At 39.2% G+C, this 25339-nt stretch overlaps 1 protein-coding gene across 1 annotated transcript in view; it reads right to left on the bottom strand.

Moving 5' to 3' along the window:
- Window positions 1-23922, bottom strand: part of LOC308263597 (arylacetamide deacetylase-like 2) — a gene marked incomplete at both ends in the record, with an annotated part of 77731 nt that extends 53809 nt beyond the window's left edge. The window contains one exon of the mRNA XM_080696588.1: window positions 23737-23922. Coding sequence (XP_080552714.1) covers window positions 23737-23922 — 186 coding nt within the window. The remainder of the gene's footprint in view (window positions 1-23736) is intronic.
- Between the last annotated feature and the right edge of the window lie 1417 nt (window positions 23923-25339).

Raw genomic sequence — 25339 nt, 5'->3', positions numbered from 1 at the left:
GACAGGAGCCCATTGCTGTGGTTACAAGTCACTAAAGGTTCAGCCCTGACTGTCAACCACACATGAGTTATGACACTAATTAACCTGTTCAGGTGCATGCTCCTGAATCCAAAGAGAAAGGATGGTTTGGTTGGACATGATTGATGACTTGACAGTGGTTGTTGGAAAGACCATGGAGGAGGATAGAGTGATTACTGAGGGTTCAGGTTGGGAAAGGAAGGACATGAGCTGAGAACATGGGGATTCAGTTGGCAATCAGAGATACAGGGCGGCAAGAGAAAATTAGGTGAAACAAGAGTTATAGTCAAAGTATGGAAGGCCAACAGGCAAATTTTCAGAGATAAATCAATCTTAATTAATCCATATCCTGAGTAGTGTCATGAAAGTGGATAGCTAAAGTAGAGTAGAAAAATATATTTGCTGAAGACATTGAATTTTGCCCAGAATTATGTCACAAATAATGAGTCAGCCAGGTGTGGTGGCAGATGCCTGTATTCTGAATACTTTGGAGGCAGAGACAAGCAGATGGAAGGTTTGAGGGCAGCCTCAGCCCTGTAGTGAGACTCAGAAACCTGGCAAGACCCTGTTTCAAAACAAAAAATAAGAAAAGGGTTGTGGGTGTAGCTCAAATGTAGAATGCTCCTGGGTTCCATTCCCAGTTCCATAATGATAATAATAATAATAATAATAATAATAATAATAATAGGCTTATCTGTATCACAAATTCACTATCCAGTTCATGGCTGTAATTAGTGAAACAGCACAACATTTTGTGCTAGAAAGGAAAGAGGAACATTTATAAAGAAAACCTAAGTCTGGGGGAGGCTATTTGTACCTAAATCACATTAAAATACACAGTGCCAAGAACACTCCATGAGTACCATAAATGCTGAAATAATTACTGCAACTCTAGATGCAAGATTTCATGGCTCTGGATGATTAAGCAAAAGTCTCAGGCATAGGACAGCCAAAGAATTGCTTAAATCTCAGCAAACCTGATCCGTGGCATGAAACCAGTTACTTCAACCACAGTGCAAGGTAAGAAATGACTAAATGATTGCCATGTGTCTCACTTGGAAGCCAAAGGCATATCTTCTCTCTCTCTCTCTCTCTCTCTCTCTCTCTCTCTCTCTCTCTCTCTCTCTCTCTCCCCACCCCCACCCCCCCCCGTGTGTGTGTGTGTGTGTGTGTGTGTGTGTGGTATTTTACAGCCATCAATATGAGTTAAGGATAAGAAGCAATGCAATTTATTTTTCTTTGACTTGGTTCTAGAAACTCTTCAGCCTGGTCATGACTTGATGTTCATAGAGTTGATTTCTCCTCAAGCTTCGTATCATTATTTTTGCTTCATGCAATTTGTTTTTATTTCTCCTCATGCCCTCAGTGTAAATATTGATGAAAAATTGCAGCAATTGAAGGAAACTTTTCCCAGAAACAGATGATCATTCTATTTCCAGGAACATTGTCTCAAGATTTCTGAAATTGCAAGCATTTATTTATGATGAGCCAACCTCTGTCCTAAGCCCTTTGTTTATCAATTTATAAAACCCTCACTATAAACTTATGAAATAGTTTCTATAATTATGTTCATTATATCAATATGGAAATCAAGCACTAAGAGGTTAAATAACTAGCCTAAGATGAATCCTGGGAAGGTTAGCTCCAGAGCCTATACTCTTAACTAAAGCATGGTTTTCAAAGGGTGATCATTAAACTAGCAGCCACCATATCACTGGGGAACTTGTCCCTGGGCATGGTGGCACATACCTATAATTCCAGTACTGGGGAGGCTGAGAAAGGAGGCTCTCTGGTTTGATGCTAGCCTCAGAAACTTATTAAGACCCTGTTTAAAGAAAATAAAAAAGGGCTAGGAGTAAAACTCAGAAGTAGAACACCCCTGGGTTCAATCCTCAGTATCAAAATAAATAAATAAATAAATAAATAAATAAATAAATAAAATAAAAATAAAAGAGAAAGGAAGCAAACTTTTGGGCCACACATCAAATCGAATGAGTCAACACTTTGGAAATGGGATTTAAGCATTTGTGTGTTTTAGCAAGATTTTTAGGGGACTTTGATTCAGGCTCAAGTTTGAGAACCTGAGCAGTATACCAGATTGCTCGGGGCAGCCACATGGTGAGGAAGCCTGCATAAAGGGTGTCATGATTTAGACATGAAATCATCAGACATGGTCAGCTCATGCTCTGATGTTCAGAATTTATATAACTAAATCATGAAGGTTGTAATCTCATCAGTGAATAAATCCATTGGCAACCTGGGCACTTGGGGTGTGGCTGGAGGATACCTGGGAAAATGGCCTTGGGGATTGTATTTGTGTTCTTTAATCCCCTTTATCTCTCACTTTCTCTCTTGCTTTTGGCCTCCATGGTGGGAGAAAAAAGTCCCTGTAAGCCTACTCTATTTCTTTCTCTCTACTTCTGGCCTCTTGCCAGGTTCTACCACCATAATCTGGCCTGAACCCCTGAAATAAACCGAACCCCTGAAATCTCCAGAACTGTGAGCAAGTAAATCTGCCTTTCTTTAAGTTGTGTGGTGGTCAGGTGTTTTAGATTACAGTAGTAAAAATGGCAAAGTCTACCCTGATAGTTTCTTTGCCCATATTGGGGGCTCAGAATGACTGCAGCTTCAGAATTTCTAGACAGAATTTTATCCTCAGTGCCTTAGTTTTCCTACAAGGAATCCACTCAACCTGCAACACAGTTGCATTTGTGGTACAAGCTGTCAGGATGCAGAATAAGGTAGAAAAAGTGCACTCCCAGCCTTGTCCAGCCTTGTTTTCTCACCTGTCTATGTCATTGTTCACAAGGTAGAAAGAGTAACTGACACTTTTATAACATGAAACACAAGATTTATTGCTTTCTAACCTCCCTAATACAGCATTTTTCAAAGTGCAATCTTCTGACAACTTTAAAATAAGCGCAGGCCTTTTTTTTACTTTTTTATTTTTAGTAGTAGGGATTGAACTTGAGGATACTCTACCTCTGAGCTGTATCACCAGCCATTTATTTATTTATTTATTTATTTATTTATTTATTGTGATACTGGGGATGGAACTCAGAGGCATTCTACCTCTGGGCTACATCTCCAGCCCTGTTTTATTTATTTATATTTTCAATTTTGGAACAGGATCTCACTAAATTGTAGACGGCCTCACTAAGTTGCTGAGGTTGACCTTGAAACTTTGATTCTCCTGTCTTAGCCTCCTGTCTCAGGTAAGTACTGGGATTATAAGCATGCACCACCATGCCTGGCTTCTTATTTTCATTTTAAAATAAGACCTCACTTGTTTGAGGGGAGCAGGGACCCTATTTGCTAAGAATCTCTCTAAGTTGCTGAGGCTGGCCTTGAATCTGCAATCCTTCTGTCTCAGCCTCCCAAGTACTGGGATTATAAGCATGTACCACAGTACCCTGCTTAGTTCAGGGCTTCTTAAAATCTAGGTTCTTAGACTCTACCAAGGTTTATTGAATCATCCCCTTTGAGATGACCCAAGTCCTGCATATTTAATAAATTTGAGTTGATTGTTTCATAGTCTAAAGTTCAAGGCAGCCAAGTTAACCACAAGTAAACCACAAAACCAAAAGAAAACCAATATGCAAAAAACACAAAATATCCAATCATTGTAGTAAATCTTTATGATTATAAAGTCAATGCAAAAGCCAACTGCCAGCTAACTTTGCTCTCTAATGATAACATAAAATCAAATGCTAAGTACAACAGTGTGTGTGCGTGTGCTACAGTCTTACAGCAGGAAAGACAGGCTGGTCAGTGCCCCACACTTTTACATGGGACATCATCCTCAAGCCCCAAAGGCCTTTTGCTCCCTTGTCTAAGGTCTCTGCCCTTATAAAAAGACTCTTTAGTGACACCTTCCTGTCACATCTAGTCCCTCACTTCAGAGACTTAAAATTCTGCTGTGAACCTTTGTCCATAATTCTTTTTTATAGTCCTGGTCTCATTAAGTTCTGATCATCTCTTCATGGAAAGGTCTCCTTCAAATTATGAAGTTCTTTACAGCTGAGATATCTTTATCTCTCCAATTATTTCTTACCATTCTTGGCCACTACAAGTGGTCCATAAATATTGGCTGAATTAGTAATAAACAAGAAAACCTAAAAAGAACACACCCAAGAGATTTTGCAAAGTTTTAAATGAAGCACTTTGGGTCATCTAGGTGCTGCCCTGGAAATGAATACATTTTTTTTTTATTCTACCCTCAAATTTTATTGATTCCCTTCTGGAAAACACATGCAGTGTTCAAAGTAAAAAACTTTAATGTAGGTCAGATCTTCCTTCAAAACCTTTTGGAAGAAGGATCAACAATGAGGAGATGGTGAGATTGCATTACATTTTAAATAAGTCTAAAAAAAGTACAGTTAATGTCATTTAGTACTTGGTGTTGGCAAGAATTCAAACTTGCCATGTGTGGCTTCTAAAAGTAACATCTGTGCTTTTAACCTGTTCGGCTTATCTGTGAAGTATTCTAGCTTATCTCTTCAAAGTGTTGTGAAGCCAGGTGTGGAGGCTCACACCTATAAAACTGGTACTTGGGAGTCTGAGAAGAAGGTTCACAGGTTTGAGACCAGCCTCAGCAACTTAATGAGAACATCAGCAACTTAGTGAGACCCTGATTCAAAATAAAACATAAAAATAGGGCTGGGGATGTAACTCAATAGTCTAATGCCTCTAGGTTCAATCTCCAGTACACACACACACACACACACACACACACACACACACACACACGTGGTGTGAGCAGAGTGGGATCTTTGGAGAACATTTTAGGTTTGACCATGGAGGGGAGGTATTGACTGGCTATTTTCCCCAAATGACTTATGGGTACATGGAGGAGTTAGACAGAGATAAAAGAAATAATTCAGTCCTCCACCTGCAGATGTGAGAACTTCTGGGATAGTTTCATGTCTCTCTCAACCATTGCCCACTCCTCCCCTTACAGAATTTTCATTTTATTTTCATTTTAGGTATCCTACAAATATAAATGTTGTTTTAAATAACATTCTATAAACAATTGGCAATAAAAAACAAATAAATGAAAATTTTTATCAGTTACTAACACCAAAATTTAAACAGCTGGTTTTCTCATGTGAAGTTGATGTTCTCTGAATTTTCTTCCAGGTAGCTACAAGCTGAGAGTCCCAGGACCAAAAGTGTTTCAGATTTTGTATATATTTTCTTGGAGTATTTGTGCACATATAATGAAATACCTGGGGATGGTACCCTAGTGCGATGTGAATTTCATTTATGTTTCTTATGCACTTTATATACATAGAAATATGAAACTCATTTATGGTTTTTATGCACTTTTGAAGGCAATTTTATATGATACTTTCCATGCACCTGTATTATAACTGCAAGCTAACCTCCCAGGACATCAGGTATGGAATTTTCCATTTGTGGTCTTATGTCTGTGTTCAAAAAGTTGCAGATTTGAGGTAATTTCTGATTTCAGATTTTCAGATTAGGGATGTTCAACCTGGCCTTCCCCCTCAAGATCAGATGACCATCTTCCAGGGTCAGAGTAGGCTCTGTTAGGAAGACCTGACACAGTCCAAAGATATTCTTCCTTGATCAACTCCTTCATGCCCAATATTACACAGTTAGGTGTCCATTTGTTCTTTAAAACTATCGCAGGTTGTTTCTTCAAAAAATCGCTAACAGCGTCTCTACATCATGACCTCACAGACATACCTCAGAATGAAAAACTGGCTCAGATCTATCTGAGACCAAGAGAAGACGTTGATGATGATGGTGTTAGGAGTGGTGTGAGGTTGGAGGGTGGAGAATAAAAAGGAGGGCTAGGATGCCCTGGCTTCCTGGGGTGAGGAATCCAGGGTAGACTTGGGCTGTTTGGCCATTTTCCCCATCCCTTCCTCCTCAGAGTGGGTGCAGAGAGCACAGCTTCTTGCCACATGTTCTCTGATTCCTTTGGCTAACAATAGGCACTAAATATCCAAATGTGTTTGGGATTTAAGACCTTAATGTTCTCTAAAGGAATTTTTATTAATTGCAGCACATAAATCCAAGCTGGGCCCAGAGACCTAAAGTCATTCTGGGTGTTCTCAGTGAAATCAGACTATGATTATAAAAGCAACCAAAAGAGGAGAAAGATAAAGATGGTGATGCCTTGCTGGTGTGATAATTGAGCATTTCTTGTCACAGGCTGCACAAAGGAACACAATTTTCCCTCGGAAATAAGTCTATCAGTCAAGGTGCATCCACAGGCAATATAAAAGGAGTGGTGGTTAGTCTGAATCATCAACTTGATTAGATAATGAAACACCTAAAATTATGTGACTTTGGGTGTGTTGTTGAGATTGAAGGAGAAGTCCCACCCTGAATGCAGGCAGCACAGTCCATAGGCATAGGACTTGGTTAAAAGAAGGATAAAGCCATGCAAATGTAGGTGTGGTTTTTCCTGAAAGAAGCGCATCTGCTCTCATCTGAGATATCAGCCTTCAGCTCTTTTAACTGAACCTTCACTAACTCTTCCTCTGGAGAGTTGCCTGGCCTTTCCATCCTGGACTAGGTTGAATCAGTGTTCCCTCTGATTCTGAGACTCCAGCTCTTGGGCCGCTCATCCAGCAGCTGGTTCCTCCGGCTCTCCACGTGCAGTCAGCAGATTAGGACTACACTGCTTTGGACTGTAAGCTGATTTGATAAATCCCCCTTAACCACATATGGGTTCTGAGTTCTGTTACTCTAGTGACCCCTGGCCAATGCAGAAGGTATGGCTCAAAGATCCCTTTCTATCAAACGATTAACAGTCCCATCACCCACCATGGTGCTTTTCAACTATCCACATTTCCCTATTTCTGATATCTGAAATGCATTTGGCAAATTGGGACCTTGTGAATGTACTTTGCTGCCCCTCCAAAGTCCTCCATAGCTTTTTTCCCTCCCTTTCAGCCCTTAGGTACAGCACCATTTTCTTCCTTGTACCTCTTCATCACCAAGACTGATGCTTTAATATTTCTTATTATCCATTAACTATGTTGTTTTTTTTTCAGTACTGGGAATGGAACTCAGGGGCATTCTACCTCCGAGCTGCACCCCCAGCCCTATTTTTTATTTTTTATTTTGAAACCTGGTCTCACTGAGTTGTAGAGGGCCTCACTACGTAGCTGAGGCTGTCTGCGAACCATTATCCTCCAGTCTCAGCCTCCTGAATGCTGGGATTACAAGCGTGCACCACCATGCCTGACTCGAATTATGTTTTTTTCTTTTTTTTTTTTTTTAAGCTCCCGGATGTGGGTAAAATTAAGTTCCATAGAAACAGGTTGAAAATACTGTGCACTGAATTTAGATAGCTAATAAATAAAGTATCTGCCATCTTTAAGATACGCAACTGAAGTATAGAGAAATGTACAGTCTAGTGAGGAATTTTTAGTCTGGAGGGAAATTGTAGCCTACTGGAGAGGGATTCAAAGCAAAGGTAGTTTTTCTGTTGAAAAGCAAAGTTTCATAAAATCACCAATAAAGAGGCACTGTTTCTATCCGCAAGGAGAAAAGAAATTCTCATAAAGGAGCAGGTGGCAGCTAACTGACATGACCACAGCTTTAAATGATAGTTGTAAAAATAAAATGTCTGTGAACTAGATCTTTGTCTATCTGAGCAAAACATTAAATGTCCAGGATGAGGGGATTCCCTCAACCTCTAAATAAAGACTAGCTTATTTTTTTGCTATTTCCTGATATTTGTTAGTAACAGATAACAATTCTCTAAATGGAGGGATTCAAGTTAAGCACCAGGCAGAGCGAATGTTCACATGCAATAAACAAGTAGCGCTTGGATGCTTATATAACAGAATCTTTGAGAAGTGTCCATTGTCAAAGTTACACGCCAAAGCTAAGGTGGGCAGCCCGCTGCCCTGCAAAGTCTATCCAGGAGAGAGACCTGCGTTCAGCTACTGGGTCTGCCAGTTATTGGCTCTGTGTCTTCTGATTGGGGTATATTTCTCTCAAAAAATTTAGTTCGTTTTCCTAATAAAGAAACATTAGATAGCTCTTACTAGTGCATATACTTAAATATCTAAATGCAGATTCTGAGAGAAAAGTGAGATTAATTTTATTAAAAATAAATTCCATTTTCTAATAGTGTTATTATCAATCTTTCCTCTCTCTTCCTACACCTCCCTTAATTCTTCTCAGGTCCAGCTCTTCCACTGAGTTATCAGCAGACTTCCCCTCGCCCTTGGTGATGAAAATGTGATATACACATGTATCCATTCATTCCTCTGAGCACCAGTATCAGGCTAGTGCTCTTGTTATGACTTATTAAAAGTAATAATTATTATCAATCTAGCCCCCAATGTTGGAAACAATCATAAATTACAGAGTCAAAAAGAGCTACTTGCTTGAGTTCCTATGGGAATCACCTAAATGTATCCTTCCTGGGAAAAAGCCATAAAAACAACAATTCACTAAGCTGGTCCAATAATACAGACCACGATATTTTTCTCCTAATCATCTCAGTTACCACTGATCAATATAATCAAAGTATGCACTGCACATCCTCTAGACACAGATCTGGCCGACAAGTGGGATACAAAAAGATTTCCTGTGCATGAGACACATTCGGTTTAAGTAGAAAAGCGAGACCTATACACTGAAAAGAAAACGGGGGTAAGAAGAAAATATTCTTATGTAAAATGACACCTGCAGATATTTTGAATTATTCTGATCACCTGGCCATTTCCCAAACTTTACATCTGTTCTTTTTATCTACAACTCCCTTTGTTTCTCTCTCTCTCCCTCTCTCTCACTCTTCCTCTTCATTCTTTGAAACCTATTTCAAGGGTTGGCTCCCATATAAAATTTTATCCAACCACCCCCTGTCCTAGCAGAACACGCTGTTTCCCCTTAGTGCTGCGGGTTGAGCCTTTGTAAACTGTTTTGAGAACAGGAGTTACATGATGTTGCATCTCCTCATTTGCATGTTTGCCTCATCGAGATTACTTTAAACCCAGTCCCATAGCCCTCCCCCGTTTTAGATTTAGCACTCTATTTCCTGTGGCCACACCTAGCACCGAGCACAGTGCTGAGAACAAAAGAGATTTGCCCTTAAACAGTGTCCTTTCCACATTTGGTGTTTGCTTCCCGCTGCAGTTTTTTTTTTTTTATCCATAAAGATCTTATGGGAAAAATTATTAATTCCACATTGTTAGGTTCTTGTTAAGCTTATTTCATATGCCTAGCCAAATTTGACTTCTTATTTATTATTGAATGCCAATTTCCTTACTTTCTCACTTCAATAATTTAAGCAGAAGCAAAAGAGTAATGAAGACACAGCGAGGAACAATGTAGGAGAGACACCTCTATGTGTATGCAGTCTTTAATAGGCGACAAGGAAATTTTTTTGGGGGGGTGGTACTGGGGTTCCTGGAAACCCTTCTACCCCCGGGCTACACTCCCAGACCTATTACAAGGAAATTTTTAAATAAAATTAAGTCTCATGTGCATGATAAAATAAATATAAAAATTTAAGGAAAAATTACAAAATAGTAAGAGTGGTGTCGATACTAAAGATGCAAAAGCGTCATCCTTGCCATAGCTCATGAGATAATTTGATAACCAGTCTTCTAATTAGAGTAGCTTTCAGTTGTAGTAAACACCTCCATCAAATTAACTTTAAAGAATAGAAGTGCGTCTAAACCACAGTAGAGGTTCTTTGCATATTTTCTCAAAAAGCAGTGATACACACACAACACACACACACACACACACACACACACACACACACACACCATGGGTATATAAAACAATACTTAAGCTGGGCGTGGTGGCGCAGGCTTGAAATCCCAGAGCTTGGGAAGCTGAGAAAGGAGGATAGCACAGGTTCGAGGCCAGCCTCAGCTACATACTGAGGCTCTCAGCAACTTAGTGACACCCTGTTTCCAAATAAAGTATAAAAATAAGTCTGGGAGTAAAACCTGAAGGTAGAAAAGCCCCTGTGTTCCATGTCCAGTACAAGAAAGAGAGAAAGAAGGAAAGAAAGAAAGAAAGAAAGAGAGAGAGAGAAAGAAAGGAAAGAAAAACAATACTTACTAAAAATTGTGGCATAAAAGTTTTCTGACCTCAGGAAATACTTTTAAGTATATTTTAGGGGGTTACAAGCTTCTGAAGTCATTTATCATTAGGAGAACAGCTGTCATTTTTTTTAATAGGAGGTTCAAAGTCCAACAACATTGCCACAGTTATAAATAACATCCTGAGCTCTTAATACTGATGTTGTAGCAGTCTTGACAAAGTCCCTCTCCTCTATTATCATCAATGACCACTAGGGTTTATTTTTATTTCATTATTATTATTTTTATTTATTTATTTATTTATTTGGTGGCACTAGGGTTCCTGGAAAACCTTCTACCTCCGGGCTACACTCCCAGACACCTATTTTTTATATTTCTATTTAGAAACAGGGTCTCTTAAGCCAGCACGGCTGCCTTCAAAGCTGCGCGATCCTCCTGTCTCCACCTCCCAAGCGCGGGGATTACAAGCGTGCGCCACCACACCTGGCGTGAGCACTAGGGTTTAGAGAGTCTGTCCCAACCATTCAGTCCATGGGGAAAGCCGCTGTGACCCAGTGCCCCAGAGGGAATGCCCTAAGGTAGTGTAATAAAGGCAACCAGACTGATTGCAAAGCACCTAGTTATATCTGTTCTTGCACCTCATTAACAAAAGCATTGATAGGTAAAGAAAATAAATGTCACTAAGGGCCAATAAAAACCTGCAGAGTGCTATGAAACTGGGTTTATAGAGACATTTCATTTAAAAAGATATGTTTTCTTCCTGTTAATGAAATATCATTTTGATGCTGTATGTAAGAGGACTAAACAAAAAAATTCTAGCTCCTAAGACGAATTATTAGTCCAGTAAGTCTCTGCCAGAGAAAAGAATAAAATGTACCTTTAAGAAGCTTTATAATTATGAACTGATTCTAAAAAAAAGACTTTTGTACAAACTTTAAATTATAACTGAAAACTGGGGAAAAAAATACCCAGGAAGAAAATGCAGTAATCATTTTGTAATGAAGCAAAGACTTATTTGATCTAGGCAAGTTCCCAGCTCCTCTTTAGCATAACTCTCAAGAGAACAACAACAAAAATACATAAAGATACTCAATGATAAAACAGAAGCAAAGTAAAAAGAGAATAATATACTACCTATAAACTATTATTAGATGCAGATAAAAGTTATTTTTATCCTGAAGGACAGTAAGAACCAAAATTACTTTAATGACTTTTAGAATATATTATTTACCAATTAGCATGAGAGTTAAATATGCTCTACAGAGAATTAAGCAGGCCTAAGGGAGTCAATAAAAATATGAGATAATGAGGATGATGACAACTTACTTATACTTTTTTTGCCTTAAGGACGCACCAAAGAAAGTAGATGTATTCCCACGTAGAAAGGAGGATTTGTTTTAAAAAATAATTTGGCATACTGTAAGCAAACCATATTTATAACTTAAAGCATATATTTTCCAGCAAACATTAACAGAAATACTAAAAGCAAAACAATTTAGAAAACTATTATTCACCTTATTTATATGAAACAAAAGTAATACAGCCAATCAGAAAAAACTTTTATTTTTGAAATATTAACTCAAAAAATGTAAACGCGAACGTTACTGTCTTTCAGTATGTAATACACTTGGAACATCCTATGTACTCTCCTTTTTTTTTCCTGTGAGCTTTTCCATTTTATGAAGTTTTATTATTTTCTTAAAATATATTTTTCTTGATGCATTGTAGTCTCATATAATGGAGTTCACAGTGATAGTGACACAAATGCACAGGGCACTTGGTGAGCTTTCCCCCCAGGTCGCCCCCCACTCCCTCCCCTTCTCTGTACATGATACTGAGATTGGCATTGGTGAGTTCACATATATGCATAACATCAAGGGAAGTGCTCCCATCATTAATTCTCTCCATCACCACCACCATCCCCTACACCCCCTCCATCTCTCCACTGGGGTTTCTCCTCCTCTATCTAAAATCCCTCTTGTATGCATACCTATGTTCATAGCAGCACAATTTGTAATAGCCAAAATATGGAACCAACCCAGATCACCATCAACAGATGAATGGATAGCAAAACTGTGGGAAATACACACAATGGAATTCTATTCAGCCATAAAGAAGAACAAAATTATATCATTTGCAAGAAGATGGAAAGCCCTGGAGAACATTATGTTAAGTGAGATCAGCCAAGCACAGAAGGAGAAGATACACATGTTTCCTCTAATATGCCCAAACTAGGAACCACAAAGGATACCAGTGGGACTCCAGATATTAGAGGGGAAATACTAGCTAAGTTTGAATGGAAAGGTAGGAGAGGAGGAAGGCCGACCTTGATTAATGAGGGTCTACACCTGAACATGTGTAAAATTATAAATAAGACATGGTTAACCTGGACAAACATTGGTGGGAGAGGGGAAGGGAAAACAGGGGCGGGGGGGAGAGGGCACAAAATATAGTTTAAATGTATACTATTTATGTTCAATAAAAAAAATTGTTAAAAGAAAAAAAAGAAATATAAAAAAAGGACTCTTTCAGGTACATTTTATGAAGCCAACATCACATTACTACCAAAATCAAATAAAGACAATTCAATGAAGGATATAAAATAAATAAATAAATAAATAAAATCCCTCTTGTATCCCCAATACTCCCTAGATTCCACATATGAGAGAAAACATATGACCCTTCACTTTCTGTGACTGGCTAATCTCACTTAACACAATGTTGTCCAGGTTCATCCATTTTTCTGAAAATGAGATAATTTTGTTCTTCTTCATTGTTGAGTAGAATTTTATTGTATATACGTATCTCATAATTTTGTAATTCATTAATCTGTTGATGGACACCTAGGTTGGTTCCATAATTTAGTTACTGTGAATTGTGTTGCTATAAACATATATATGCATGAATTGCTAATATCCTGATATTAGTAATGCTAGTATTCTGTTTTTAATCCCTCTGAAAATATACCTGGGAATGCTATAGCTGGTAGATCCATTCCCAGTTTTCTGAGTAATCTCCACACGGATCTTTATAGTGGCTACACTAATTTGCAATCCAACCAATAGTGTAGAAAAGTTCCTATTTCCCTGTATCCTTACTAGTACTTATTATTGTTTGTATTCTTAATGATTGTTGTTCTAATTGGGGTTAAATGAAGTCTCGGTATAGTTTTGATTTGCATCTTCCTGATTTGCTAATAATATTGGACAGTTTTTCATATATTTATTGGTCTTTTGTATTTCTTTTCTGAAGTGTCTATTTAGTTCAATTGCCTATTTCTTTTAATTTTTTTTTTTTTTTGGTGGTACTGGGGGTGGAACCCAGAGGCTTTATACCTCCAGGCTATACTCCCAGACCTATTTTATACTTTATTTGGAAACAGGGTCTCACTAAGTTGCTGAGAACCTCACTAAGTAGCTGAGGCTGGCTTCAAACCTGTGCGACCCTCCTGTCTCAGCCTCCCAAGCGCGGGGATTATAAGCATGCGCCACCATGCCCAGCTCAATTGCCCATTTTTTGACTGGCTTAATTTTTAGTGTTAAGTTTTTTAAGTTATATTTTAGATATTAGTCCTCTATAAGTGGAATATCTGGCAAAGATCTTCTCCCATTCTGTAGATGGTGTCCTTTGCTGCACAGAAACATTTTAGTTTAATGCCATCCCATTTATCAATTCTTATTTTAATTTCCTGAACTATGGGGATCTTGTTGAGGGAGTTTCTTTCTGTGCCTGTATGTTGTAGTATTGGTCCTATGAACTCCTCTAGTAATTTTAATGTCTCTGGTCTAATTTTCAGACCTTTGATCCATCTTGAGTTGTGCAGAGTGAGAAGTTGGGGTTTAATTTTATTTATATATATATGGATAACCAGTTTTCCCAGCACCATCTGTTAAAAATACTCTTTTCTCCAGCATGTTTTTTGGCACCTTGTCAAAAATAAATTGGTTATAACTGTGTATATTTGTTGTTTCTGTATCTTTTATTTCATTTGTCTGTTTTGTGCCAATATCATGCTGTTATTTATTTCTATAGCTCTAAAGTATAATTTGAAGTCATGAATCATGATGTCTGCTGCATATGTCTTATAACTTTTTTCTCTTCTGAATGTTCTTTTTCTTCCTTCAATTTTTTTTTGTGATACTGAGTATTGAACCCTAAGGGTATTCTGCCTCTAAGCTATGCCCCTAGCATTTTTTTTTTACTTTTACTTTTTAAACAAGGTCTTATTAGATTGCTGAGTCTCACTACATTGCTACATTGTCCTCAAACCTGTGATCCTCCTGTCTCAGCCTCCCAAATACTGAGTTTACATGACTATGCTACTTTGATTTTCTGCACTATCATTCATGTAATATCAAAGACTTAGGGCAGACACAAACATATAAATATAGACTCAATAATAAACCCCAGTGTTGAGTACCTATTATGAACCAAGCACTTTATTATTAATTCTCATTTCTTTATGCTTCTGAGAAAAAAAGTAACTTCTCCCACATTTATGATATAATCAGCCATATATCATGTGGCCTGAGGTTAATTTTGCACTCTCCTTACTAGAAGGACTTGGTGACACTCTTAGCCATGTAGTATCCACATGTGGTAGTCAGACTAATGACCCCCAAATGCCCAAATCCTAATCTCTACGTCTCTAAGTATGCTCCCTTGGCAGATGAGACTAAGGCTCTTGAAATGGAGGAATACTCTGGATTGTCCAGGTAAGTCTAACAAAACCAGAGTCTCCATCAGTGAAAGAGTCAGGAGAGGCAGGCTGATGACAGAGGCAGGTGTCAGAGTCATTTAATCGGCCATTGCTGACTTTGAAGACAGAAAGAGGCCACATGCAAAGAGCTGCCTGTAAGAGCTAGCAAAGGGAAGACGTGGATTTTCTCCTACATGCTCTGGAAGTCAGGCACCCCTGCATTTCTACTGACTTTCTCATTTTAACCAGTGAGACACGTGTTGGACTTCCCACCTCTGGAGCTGCAAGATAATAAATTTGTATTGTATTGTCATTTAAATTCATCATCACTTGTTTCAGCAGCAATAGGATACGATATACCAAAGAAATATACCTGACTCAGATCAAATTCTCCTTCCCTTTGGTGGGTTGACTACATTTTCCTGACCTTCTGCACTGGTCCTGATTCATGAGCATTCATTTCGAAAACTTTTTCTTTATATTGGGCCTTTAATACCCATTGAGGAGAATTCTCAGCCTCTCTCATATCTCAAATTCAAAGGTCAGTATAGAGTTATTCTAATTTGTATATCTACATTCCTAATGATTTGGTTTTGATTATATTATAAAATCAGTACACTTCAACAAAATTCTCAACAACTTGTTGGCTGAAGATACCTGTTGTCTTAAAATAGCTTAAGAGTGGTAGAAGGTCTTTCTTTTCTACTTATACTTTTTTGTTGCTCTCTCTCTCTCTGGCCTTCTTTAAAGGAAAGAATTTTATGGATCTTTCTAGCCTTGTACTGGAAGGGAAAAACTTAGAGGTTAACCAAACCACCTGAAAAAGTCATGCTGTTGAAGTTACTAGTTCTGGGTTATATGTGTGTCACACAACCAAAGTTCCTTTATGATCATAGCAGCCTGGGATTGAGCTGAGAAATCATTTTATCTATACAGTGTTGGCCACCCCTCCAAAAAAAAACTGGAGTGAAAAGGAAAATGTTTACCTGTTCATTTCCAGAATATTCCTTGGTGTGCCAAGATTTCAGCAAGCTTATGAAGTCTGGGTAGAAGGTGCTGGAAAACTTAAGAACTGGATTGGATAAGAAGGGCCTTCCACATTTTCTTCAGCCATTCATCTGCTGTTGAACACTCAGAATGTGGTAGAGACACACAATGGAGTTTTATTTAGCCACATACAAAAACAAAATTGTTATTTGCCGGGAAATGGGTAGGACTGTAGAATGTCATGTTAAGCCAAGTGAGCCAGACTCAGAAAAAGGAATATCCTAGATTTTCTCTCAAATGTGGAAGCTAACCAGGAGAGGAGGGAGATGATATCATGAACACAAAAGAAAAACCAAAAAGTAGAAGAAGAGAGCAGGAGAAGGAGGGAACAGAGAAGCATTGGAAAGTGGACATTGATTAAATTATGTTATGTTTGTACCAAGGTACCCAGTGGAACCCATCATTATATATAATTGATATAACGTAATAAAAAATATAGGGGGAAAAACAGTACATTCCAGATACAGGAGCAAAAGACAAGAAGTTGGACAATGGAGTCTATAGAAAAACAACCTAAAAGCATTACTTTGGGGGAAAGGAAAGACTAAAGGATGGGAAGGAAATGGTCCTATGATAGATCTGTTTACCTTCCAACTTCTATTCAAGTCATCAGAGCTTCTGTAACTTTCCACATGTGATCAATTTTCCTACTTAGTAGCAGAAAGTCTTAAAACCAAAGGTGAGTCAGCAGCTCAACCTAGAAAGGAATTCCCTCATAGTTCCTACCAACTAATACTTCTCCAGCTTAGGCCTTAATACAGTTTCCAAGTAATAAATCTTAATAATTTTTAAAAAGGGAAGAAAAACAGAAGCCAAGTTAAAACACAAGTGGCAAAATAAATATATGATTGAAGCTGTCTTTCTACATGTAGCTAAAATGTTAAGGGTAGAGTTTATTATTATTGGGCTAGCACACATCATCCCAGGAGGTCTTAATAATTTAGAAAAGCAAAAAAGCAGATGGAAAGTTTCTCTGGTAACAAAAAATCTTTCTAAAGTGATCATGGTGGGTATCCATTTCAAAAAACTGAGAAATCCATGAGGGAAAAGAAACATTAAAAACACTATTTTGGTTCAGGTTCTCATGTTCTTTTTCCCCGTCACTTTACTTACAGGAAGAAAATCAAAGATTTCTTAATAGGTCAATGAATCAGGATCTTGGACTGCTGCAGACTCATAAATGTATGCTTTGCCCATGTGGTCTCAGACAAAAGTAACTGGCTCATATTTAAACTGTAAAGATAATAAGTGGCGGTCGACTTAGTAGTTTCAGTGGTGGAAACCTAAGGTAAAAATTTGCTGAGTCCTCAGTGCAAACATAAGGATGTTTTTGTCCAGTGTTACTTTACTACAGGAAATTTGAAGACTGTTCATAGCAAATATTTATAGGGGTATTCTCCTTTAAAAGATTTCTTTGAAAAAATGTAGATTTCTGCATAGGACATGCTGCATTGTACAACATACATTCTCTGTTTGTCTTCCTAATTTGATTATAACAGTTCAACGATACTCAACAATTTCTTCTTCCATTATAAACAGGTAACTATGTGCTTTTTTTTTTTACAAAGTCAGTTTTTGCTGGACAACCTATGACCAGCAAAATGGATATCCAGTCCAGAAAAACATTAACGTTCTTGAAAATATGCATGTTATATTTGAGTTTAGTTTTTAAAAAATGTGTGGAGTTTAAAAATTTTTGTGTGGAGTTCAGAGTTTCCATAATTCTTGTATATGACCATTCTGTCACTCACGAACGACTATTTCTTTTATAAAAGTGAGAATTACAGAGGAATTGAAAAAGTCTGAATAGCTATCAGATTTATATCCCACTTACAAATAATGTTTTTCTTCTGTGTCGGTTGCTTTACTTTGTCTTGTATGGGCTACATTTTGGACCACACCTATTTGGGCTCCAAAGCCTAAGGCACCTGTCTGTGACTAAACACCTAGACACAAGGAAAGTCAAGATTCTTGATGGCTTTATGCTCATATTGGGATGCAGGCTTTTCTATCAATGTGTCAGCAACTGGTTCACTACCCTGATTCGTTGTCTAAGGTCACTGGATATTGGACACATAGCAAGACCTGCCAGTTCATTGTCCAAAATATTTCTCTTATCCATGTACTCCTTCTATTCTACTGACACCAATCTATCTAAGCACCCCATCCAAGCCATCATCATCTCTGTCCTGGACTGAGGACACAGCTTCCCTCTTGGCTCTCAAAGTCCATTATTTTATGCTGAAGTCAGAGAGTTTCACAAAATAGGTAAGATCATGTCAGTTTCCTGATTAAAATTCCCCAGTGGCTTCCCCTTCCCCATAAACTAAAATCCAAACTCTGGTGTGCATTCTGGTCCACCTCCTTCTTGGCATCCCCTAATCCTTCTTTCTCTGTCTGCAGCTCTGTGATCTCCATTCCTAGTTGCAGTCAAATGTTAGTTGTATATGAAAAGGAAATTTTTCTACTATTTCTACATTGAGGAAACTACTAGACGATTGTTGAGAACAATAGTTTAAAGATCTTAACTAGATTAATTTTCACTTTAGAGTCTGGCAACATTCCAGTCCATAAAACAGAATAAGTATTGTAATGAGCCAGGCAGAGGAGATTGATTTGACAGAAAAAAGTTAAAGCATAAACATAAAGTATATTTTTCCCTACTTTCAAGCTTGTAGAGTGTAGACAAGGAGACAAAAGTGGCTTGCTAGCACCATGCTACTTTAAATTGCCTTTTTTTGAATAAGGGTTAAGACTGAGGAAATTTCAATATGAGGCCAATTGGAACTCGCCGATTCAGGAAATTTTGCTAGAGTCTCTTTAAACCTTATTTTTTGAAGCTCAGTTGAACAGCTTTGTTCCAGTTTGGTGATGTGAAATGTCATCTTGGATGACTCTATTTTTATTTTTAGGCTGGTCTGTTGGGGCCTAATGCAGAGGCTTAGCCCAAAACAATTGGCCTTTTATTTTTTTTTTTATTTTTATTTTTTTTAGAATGCAACCATTTTTATTTCTAGAATTTTGGTGTGATTTCACAAAACGCCACAGAGGCAGACGTGTCATCTGTGGTACAAAATCTTTCAGTCATTGTTGAGCAAAACCCATCGAATACAGTTGGGGATCTGGCCTCAGTAGTATCGATTCTGGGCAACGTTTCATCCTTGTCGGCGGCAAACAACTTCAAGGTGTCTAATTATACGTTGAAGGTATGATGTTCCTGTGCTTGAAGGGCTTACTTTAAAGCTGTGTGTAGTAGAAGGAATGAAAAAAAAAAATCCAGAATGATGGGGGAACTCTTGGAAAAGACAGAAGAGCCACATAAGTCCTTATGTAAGCTTAACTGCTTCCTCTGTAGTAAGTACGCGAGAAACTCATAAGATCAGTACTGTGGGTTCAGAGGAAGAGAAAGCTGCCCCTATGTAGGCTGCCTGGGAAACATCTGGCTTCGAGGAAGGGATGAGGTCTTTTACCAAATGACACGGGCACAAACATTATCGGTACTTGTTGGCAACCTATCACTGTTTTTCCCTGTGGCCACATGAGCTCTAACTTGAACTGTGTACATTTTAAGAGCTCCTGTCTCTCAACTAGGGAATTCATGGTTTAGTTTAGATATTTTTTTTTATTTTTTTTTTATTGGTGCACTGTATTCATACATCATAGTGGGATACAAACTTTTGTAGACATACATGCACACATCGCCCAGTCAGCCCCCACCCGATCCCCACCCCATTCTCTCCCCATCCCTCCCTCCCATGCTTGGCTTAGTGGTTGACATCTAGTATTATAGCAATTTATCCAAAATTAAAAATGATAATCTCACATAACAGTTTCATTTGTCTGATACCAAGCTTTTGATGACTTAAAGATAACATTTCAATATTTCTTTTTTGCTTTCTTTCTTACCAGAGAATATTTTTTTCTTTTTTTTAGGTGAAACTATCATATATTTATTTTTCAGAAAAAAATGTATCCTGATATGGAATATGGACTCTAGATACCCAAAACAATCTCGAAGCAAAAACAAAGCTAGAAGATGTATATTTTCTGATTTCAAACCATATAAAGCTACAATAATTGAAACAGTGTAGTACTGTTCTAAAGGCAGATATATAGAACATTGGAGTTAAATACAAGCCTAGGGCTAACTTCTTCCCTATATTGTCAAGTTATTTTTGACAAGGTTTCCACGAAGATTTGGTGATGGAAATAATAATCTTTTAACTAAATATTGTTGAAAAATAATAATTACATGGAAAAGAATAAAATTGGACCCTTACCTAATCCCACATACAAGTATTAACTCAAACTAGATAAAAGACCTAAATATAAATCTTAAGACTATAAACTTTTAGGAGAAAATCTGGGTCATAAAACCTCACAACATTGAAATTGGCAGTGATTTCTTGGATATGATTTCAATGGCACAGGCAACAGAAGAATATACAAACTCCCTAAAAAATAAAAGAAAATATTGTATATCCAAAGACAATGTAAACAGAGTTAAAAGTTACTAATAGAATTGGATAAAATATTTCCAAATGCTATATCTGAAGGTATATTAATATTCCAACTAGAAATCCTAAAAATTAACAACAATAAAGGCAAACAATACAATTTAGAGATAGGTAAAAGACTAACATAAATAATGAATCTCCACAGATAACCAATCTTAGTTGTCTGTTGGATGGAAACTCTTGTTTCTCTGGTTCTGGTGAGTGTTACCTATTTCTTCTTTGTAGTTAATCTCTTTGAGTATTTTCTCTAGCGCTGGTTTTGAAGACATAAATTCCTTCAGTTTCTGTTTGTCATGGAAGCTTCTTATTTCTCCATCTAATTTGATAGAAAGTTTTGCTGGATAGGAAATTTTTGGCTGGAAGTTGTTTTCTTTCAGAGTTTGGAATATGTTACTCCAAGCCCTTCTGGCTCTCATGACTTGGTTTGGGAAGTCTGGAGTGATTCTAATTGGTTTGCCTCTGAATGTCACTTGGCCCTTTGTTTTTGTTGCCTTTAAGATTCTCTGCTTGGCTTCCACATTGGTCATTTTGACAATTATATGGCATGGGGATCCTCTTCTCGGATCCTGTCTAAAGGGAGTTCTATAAGTTTCCTGGATCTGTGTATCAACCTCTTGCTCTATATTTGGAAAATTTTCTGCTATTACTTCCTTGAAGAGATTGTTGATCCCTTTGGTATCACTTTCTTTTCCCTCCTCTATTCCAATTATTCTTAGGTTAGCTCTCTTAAGATGGGCCCATATTTCTTCAATGTCAGATTCCTGCTGTTGGATATCTTTTTCTAGATTAGAAACTATGCATTCATTTTTGGATTGCTCATCTTCTAAGAGCGAGATTCTGTTCTCCATGTGGTCTAATCGGTTGTTTGTGCTTTGAATTGAGGCCTTTACTTCATTAATTGCATCCTTTATCTCTTTTTGGCTCTCTCTGAGTTCTTTTCGAAGCACCTCTATTATTTCTACAGTCATTTTCCTGATTTGATCTTCTAGAAATCTCTGATTTTCTGTTTTATCAGGTTCTGATGTTGTGGGGTTGTGCACATTCATTACTTCAGTGTTATTCCTCTTTCCCATGATTTCGGAGGTTTGTGCCTTCTCTGGGTTCTTCCCTTGGGTCACTATGGCTTCACTTAAGGTGCTCTGGATCTCGAGTCTGTATTATCTCAGACCCCACTACTCCTTTACTGGGTTGTATCACAGAGTCTCCGACCCAGGGAGTCGATAGAGGCTGCTTTAAACTATGGGGGGTGCCAGGTTGCACGCTCTCCTATGGTGTGATATCTCTGCCACCACCACTCCCTCACTGGGTCAAGTCCCAGAAGGCACAATACTGGGATTTCTCCTCTGTGGCCCGCAATTTGACTCACTGTTCTTGAGTACATAGATGTAGCTGTACTGGACTCGGTGAATTCACTGCTGCTGCCGCCGCCGGTGACAATATGGTGCCGCAGCCATGCCCTCGGCCATGAGGCTGGCGTATTTTTTCTTCTCTGGTTTTGATTTCCACTCTGAATCCCTTCAGCGTGTGCTGAGCTCAGCCACTGGGAGCTTTAAATGCTGTCTGCGCCGAAAGATCCCGCCTGGCTGTTCCGCATTGGCTCACCTCGGCTTGCTGTAGCCGTCCGTTGAGTTCGCCGCTGCCACCGGCAGTATGGCGCTGCTGCCGCGTCCTTGGGCGCGTGTGTCTCCTCTGTGGCCCTGAGCTCTGTTCTCAGTCCGCTTTCTCTCTGGAGCCTGGTGGTTTTTTTGTTTTTCTGGTGATGGTGTTTTCTGGCTATGAAAGGCGCTCTTTTTGTGGTAATGGAGATTGGTTGTTAGCGGGACTCTTAAGCCCCGCTTTTCTCGGTCGCCATCTTCCCGGAGGTCACAATTGGCCTTTTATAATTTTTATTTAATAATAGAAAGATACTGATGTCAGTGTCCATCTTTCTAGGCTGAGGCCTGGTGAAGAAATATAGGATATATCATGGAAACCTATCTTTGTCCTGCTGTGTCAGCTACCTTGTCTCTTAGCTTTCTTCATCTATAAATCAGAAAATAAGAAAAATGGTCACATTGGGTTTATCTTAAACAAATTAGAATGAGGTTTGAGAGCTTTTTTTATTAGAATTTTAAAAATAATTGTACCACAATCTTCATAGCCATAAACTATACCCATCCCCAACACTGAAGAAGTAGAATTTAGCTAAATAGTAAAGAGAATTTTTAACAACCCTTATAAAAATCCCTTCTAAAAGACATAGCCACCAATTTCAGTAAAATAGATCCTTACAGATTCTGCATTTGAAAATCTGTCCCTAAAATTTATTCATCACCCCCTAATTAATATTGGCAGTAGTTTCCTGATCATTTGTGTACATGTACAGAGGTTAAAAAACCTTTGATTTGCATAACACACACATTTCCTACCAAGTCAGATAGGCAACAGTCTTCCTTTACATTTCAGCTGTTACTGATTTTGCAGAACTTAAGTGTTGTCAGTATTCCTGAGTGCAAGAAGGCTGTGATATGTCTCACAGAGAGATGGGTTGGATGAATTAGACATGAGTTTCAATACTGTCTGCCATAAGATCAAAGATAAAAAATTATAAAAGTGTCTAAGCAGAAATACACTAAAACAAAGTTATGTACTAATTGGATGACAAAAATGTGGTAGCCAAAGCTTTGCAGAAACTTAACTTTTTTTTCTGCAAGGAATGATGGTTTAGTATTGGCTAATTCAGTGCCTGCATTGACATTAAAAACCATAATATAAATGAGTATGGATTTTATTTAAAAGTCTAAGATAACAGAAGACAAAGCTCATCAATTGTCTGGCAACAGAAAAGATTTTAAAGACAGTCTAAAATATACACATATATGTACACATACATATATAGCGTACATACATATGTGTGTGTGTATTTTTCAAAAATTATTAAAGGATTTTTGGTGCATGTTCTCTGGAGGGCTTTTTAAAGCCTAAAATTATATGATGATGTTTGTTTTTGTAACTGTCTCATATATCCTAGTTGATTTGTATGTATAAGTACGTTGAAAGTATCAAGTTGAGTATTTGCCAAGTGTTATGGTTTGGATTTTTTTTTTATACAAAAAACAATTTAAGAACGATCTCAGCGAAAACCAGATGTGGCGGCACACACTTGTAATCCCAGTACTTGGGAGGCTGAGACAGGAGAATCGCTGGTTTGTGGACAGTCTCAGCTACTTAGTGAGACCCTCCACAACTTAGTAAGACCCTGTTTCAAAATAAAGAATTAAAAATAGGGCTGGAGGTTGGCTCAGAGGTAGAATGTCCCTGGGTTCTATCCACAGTACCTCAAAATAAATAATAGTCATCATCATCTCAGAAAAAATGGGAGTTTCCTGGGGAAAAGTCCCTGGTTCTCCCAGGCAGGGCCTCTGACTGGAATCAGCGTGGAGACACCCAAAGCAGTTGGCAGGTGGAGCACCTTGGCCTCTGTCCTGAGTTGTCCTCTCTGGCCCAAGTCAGGATCCAGGGAGTTGGAAGCGACTGTTGCTGAATGTGGGCGCCTCTGCCCCTCCCTTTGAGCAACTTTGTTGGCTTTGGGGCCGGCACACAGCAGCTGCATATTGTGCAAATCCTCCTGGTGGCCAGCCTCCAGCCCTCCCTGCAGTCCTGGACACTGGAGTTGGGCTCACAATGGATGGGGGGTCACAGGATGCTGAAGGAGGCTTTTTCTTCTGGTCCCTGGGAGGACCTGCTTCTCTCTGCTTCCCCATGCTGCTGCTCTTGAAATAGCTGGCCTGGGGGGGGGGGCTCAGGGCCATGCCTGAGGGCGGCACTGAAAGAGGGATCCTCTTGACTGGGAATCTCAGGAAAATGGCAGGCAGGCTGGCCCTCCTGCCAACCTCCTGCATCCCCGTGTGTGCTCCTTGTCTGGTGGGTACTCAGAGGGCGCCAGCTGGCAGATGCCAAGGTCAGGCTGGCTGATTCTTCTCTTCCTGGGCAGCAGGAAGGGGAAAGGGTCTGCTGGGGATGGAGGTGGCATATCCCCATAGCACTGTCAAACTGTTCACCACTGACAGCCTAGTCTGGTGTAGGTCACACCGCAGGTGCCAATCATGGTCAGGATTGTGGGGTTCAGGCATTTGAGGAGCAGCTGGGTAGAAGCTAATGCTCCCTCTCCTGTTTCAGCCAGGGGTGCCCCAGTATTTGGATGGCTGTGGGCTTCAGGGCCAGGTCAGCAGTCAGTAAGCAGATGATGAGGCTTTCTGCCTGGGAGCAAATGTGAGGGGGGCACCAAACACAATCCCTGCAGTGCCCGCAACCTAAGTTGCTCCAAGGTGGTGGTGTTGAACAGGAGGTGGCCTTTGAGCATACAGTAGAGGACGACACCCAGGCCTCAGACCTCTACCTCGGGGCCATAGCCTTGGACCTGGTCAACCTCCGGGGTGCAGTAGCAGACAGTGCCACAGATGATGGTCAGCTTCTGCCCAGTGGTGAAGCAGCAGCATAGCTCAAAGTCAGTGACTTTGGCATTCTCTTCGGCATCCAGAAGGGTGTTCTCTGGCTTCATGTCCCAGTACATAATGCTTTTCTAGTGACAGGAGTGCACCCCACTTATAACCTGCCAGAGTACCCTCCAGGCCTCCTCTTCCTCCTCTATGCCAGCCGTCTGCCAGATGCTGTGCAGCAGCAGCCCCCCCCCCCCGACTCACGTGCTCCATCACCAGGTAGATGGAGTCATCCAAGTCTATGATCTCAAACCGCTGGACCTATTCGGGTGCTCCCCTGTCCTCATGATGCCAATTTCTGATCAAAGGAAGGGGTTGTCACTAAATGTAGGTAAGATCTTCACAGCCACCTCGGTCCTGGTGAAGTAATGGCAGGCCAGTTTGACCTGGACAAAATTGCCCTTGCTAAAGTCCCTCAGGATCACATAATTGTCCATGTGCCTATCCTAACAGGGAGAGATGGCCATGAGGCCTGGCCTGGCCCCTCTACTCTCTTAGCACTGTTTATTGAAAGATGAAACAGCAACTAAC

The sequence above is a fragment of the Muscardinus avellanarius genome (assembly GCF_963383645.1).
Source record: "Muscardinus avellanarius genome assembly, chromosome: 5".
Taxonomy (NCBI): domain Eukaryota; kingdom Metazoa; phylum Chordata; class Mammalia; order Rodentia; family Gliridae; genus Muscardinus; species Muscardinus avellanarius.
Note: the sequence above shows the minus strand (reverse complement) of the source record. Positions and strands in the feature narration are given on the sequence as shown.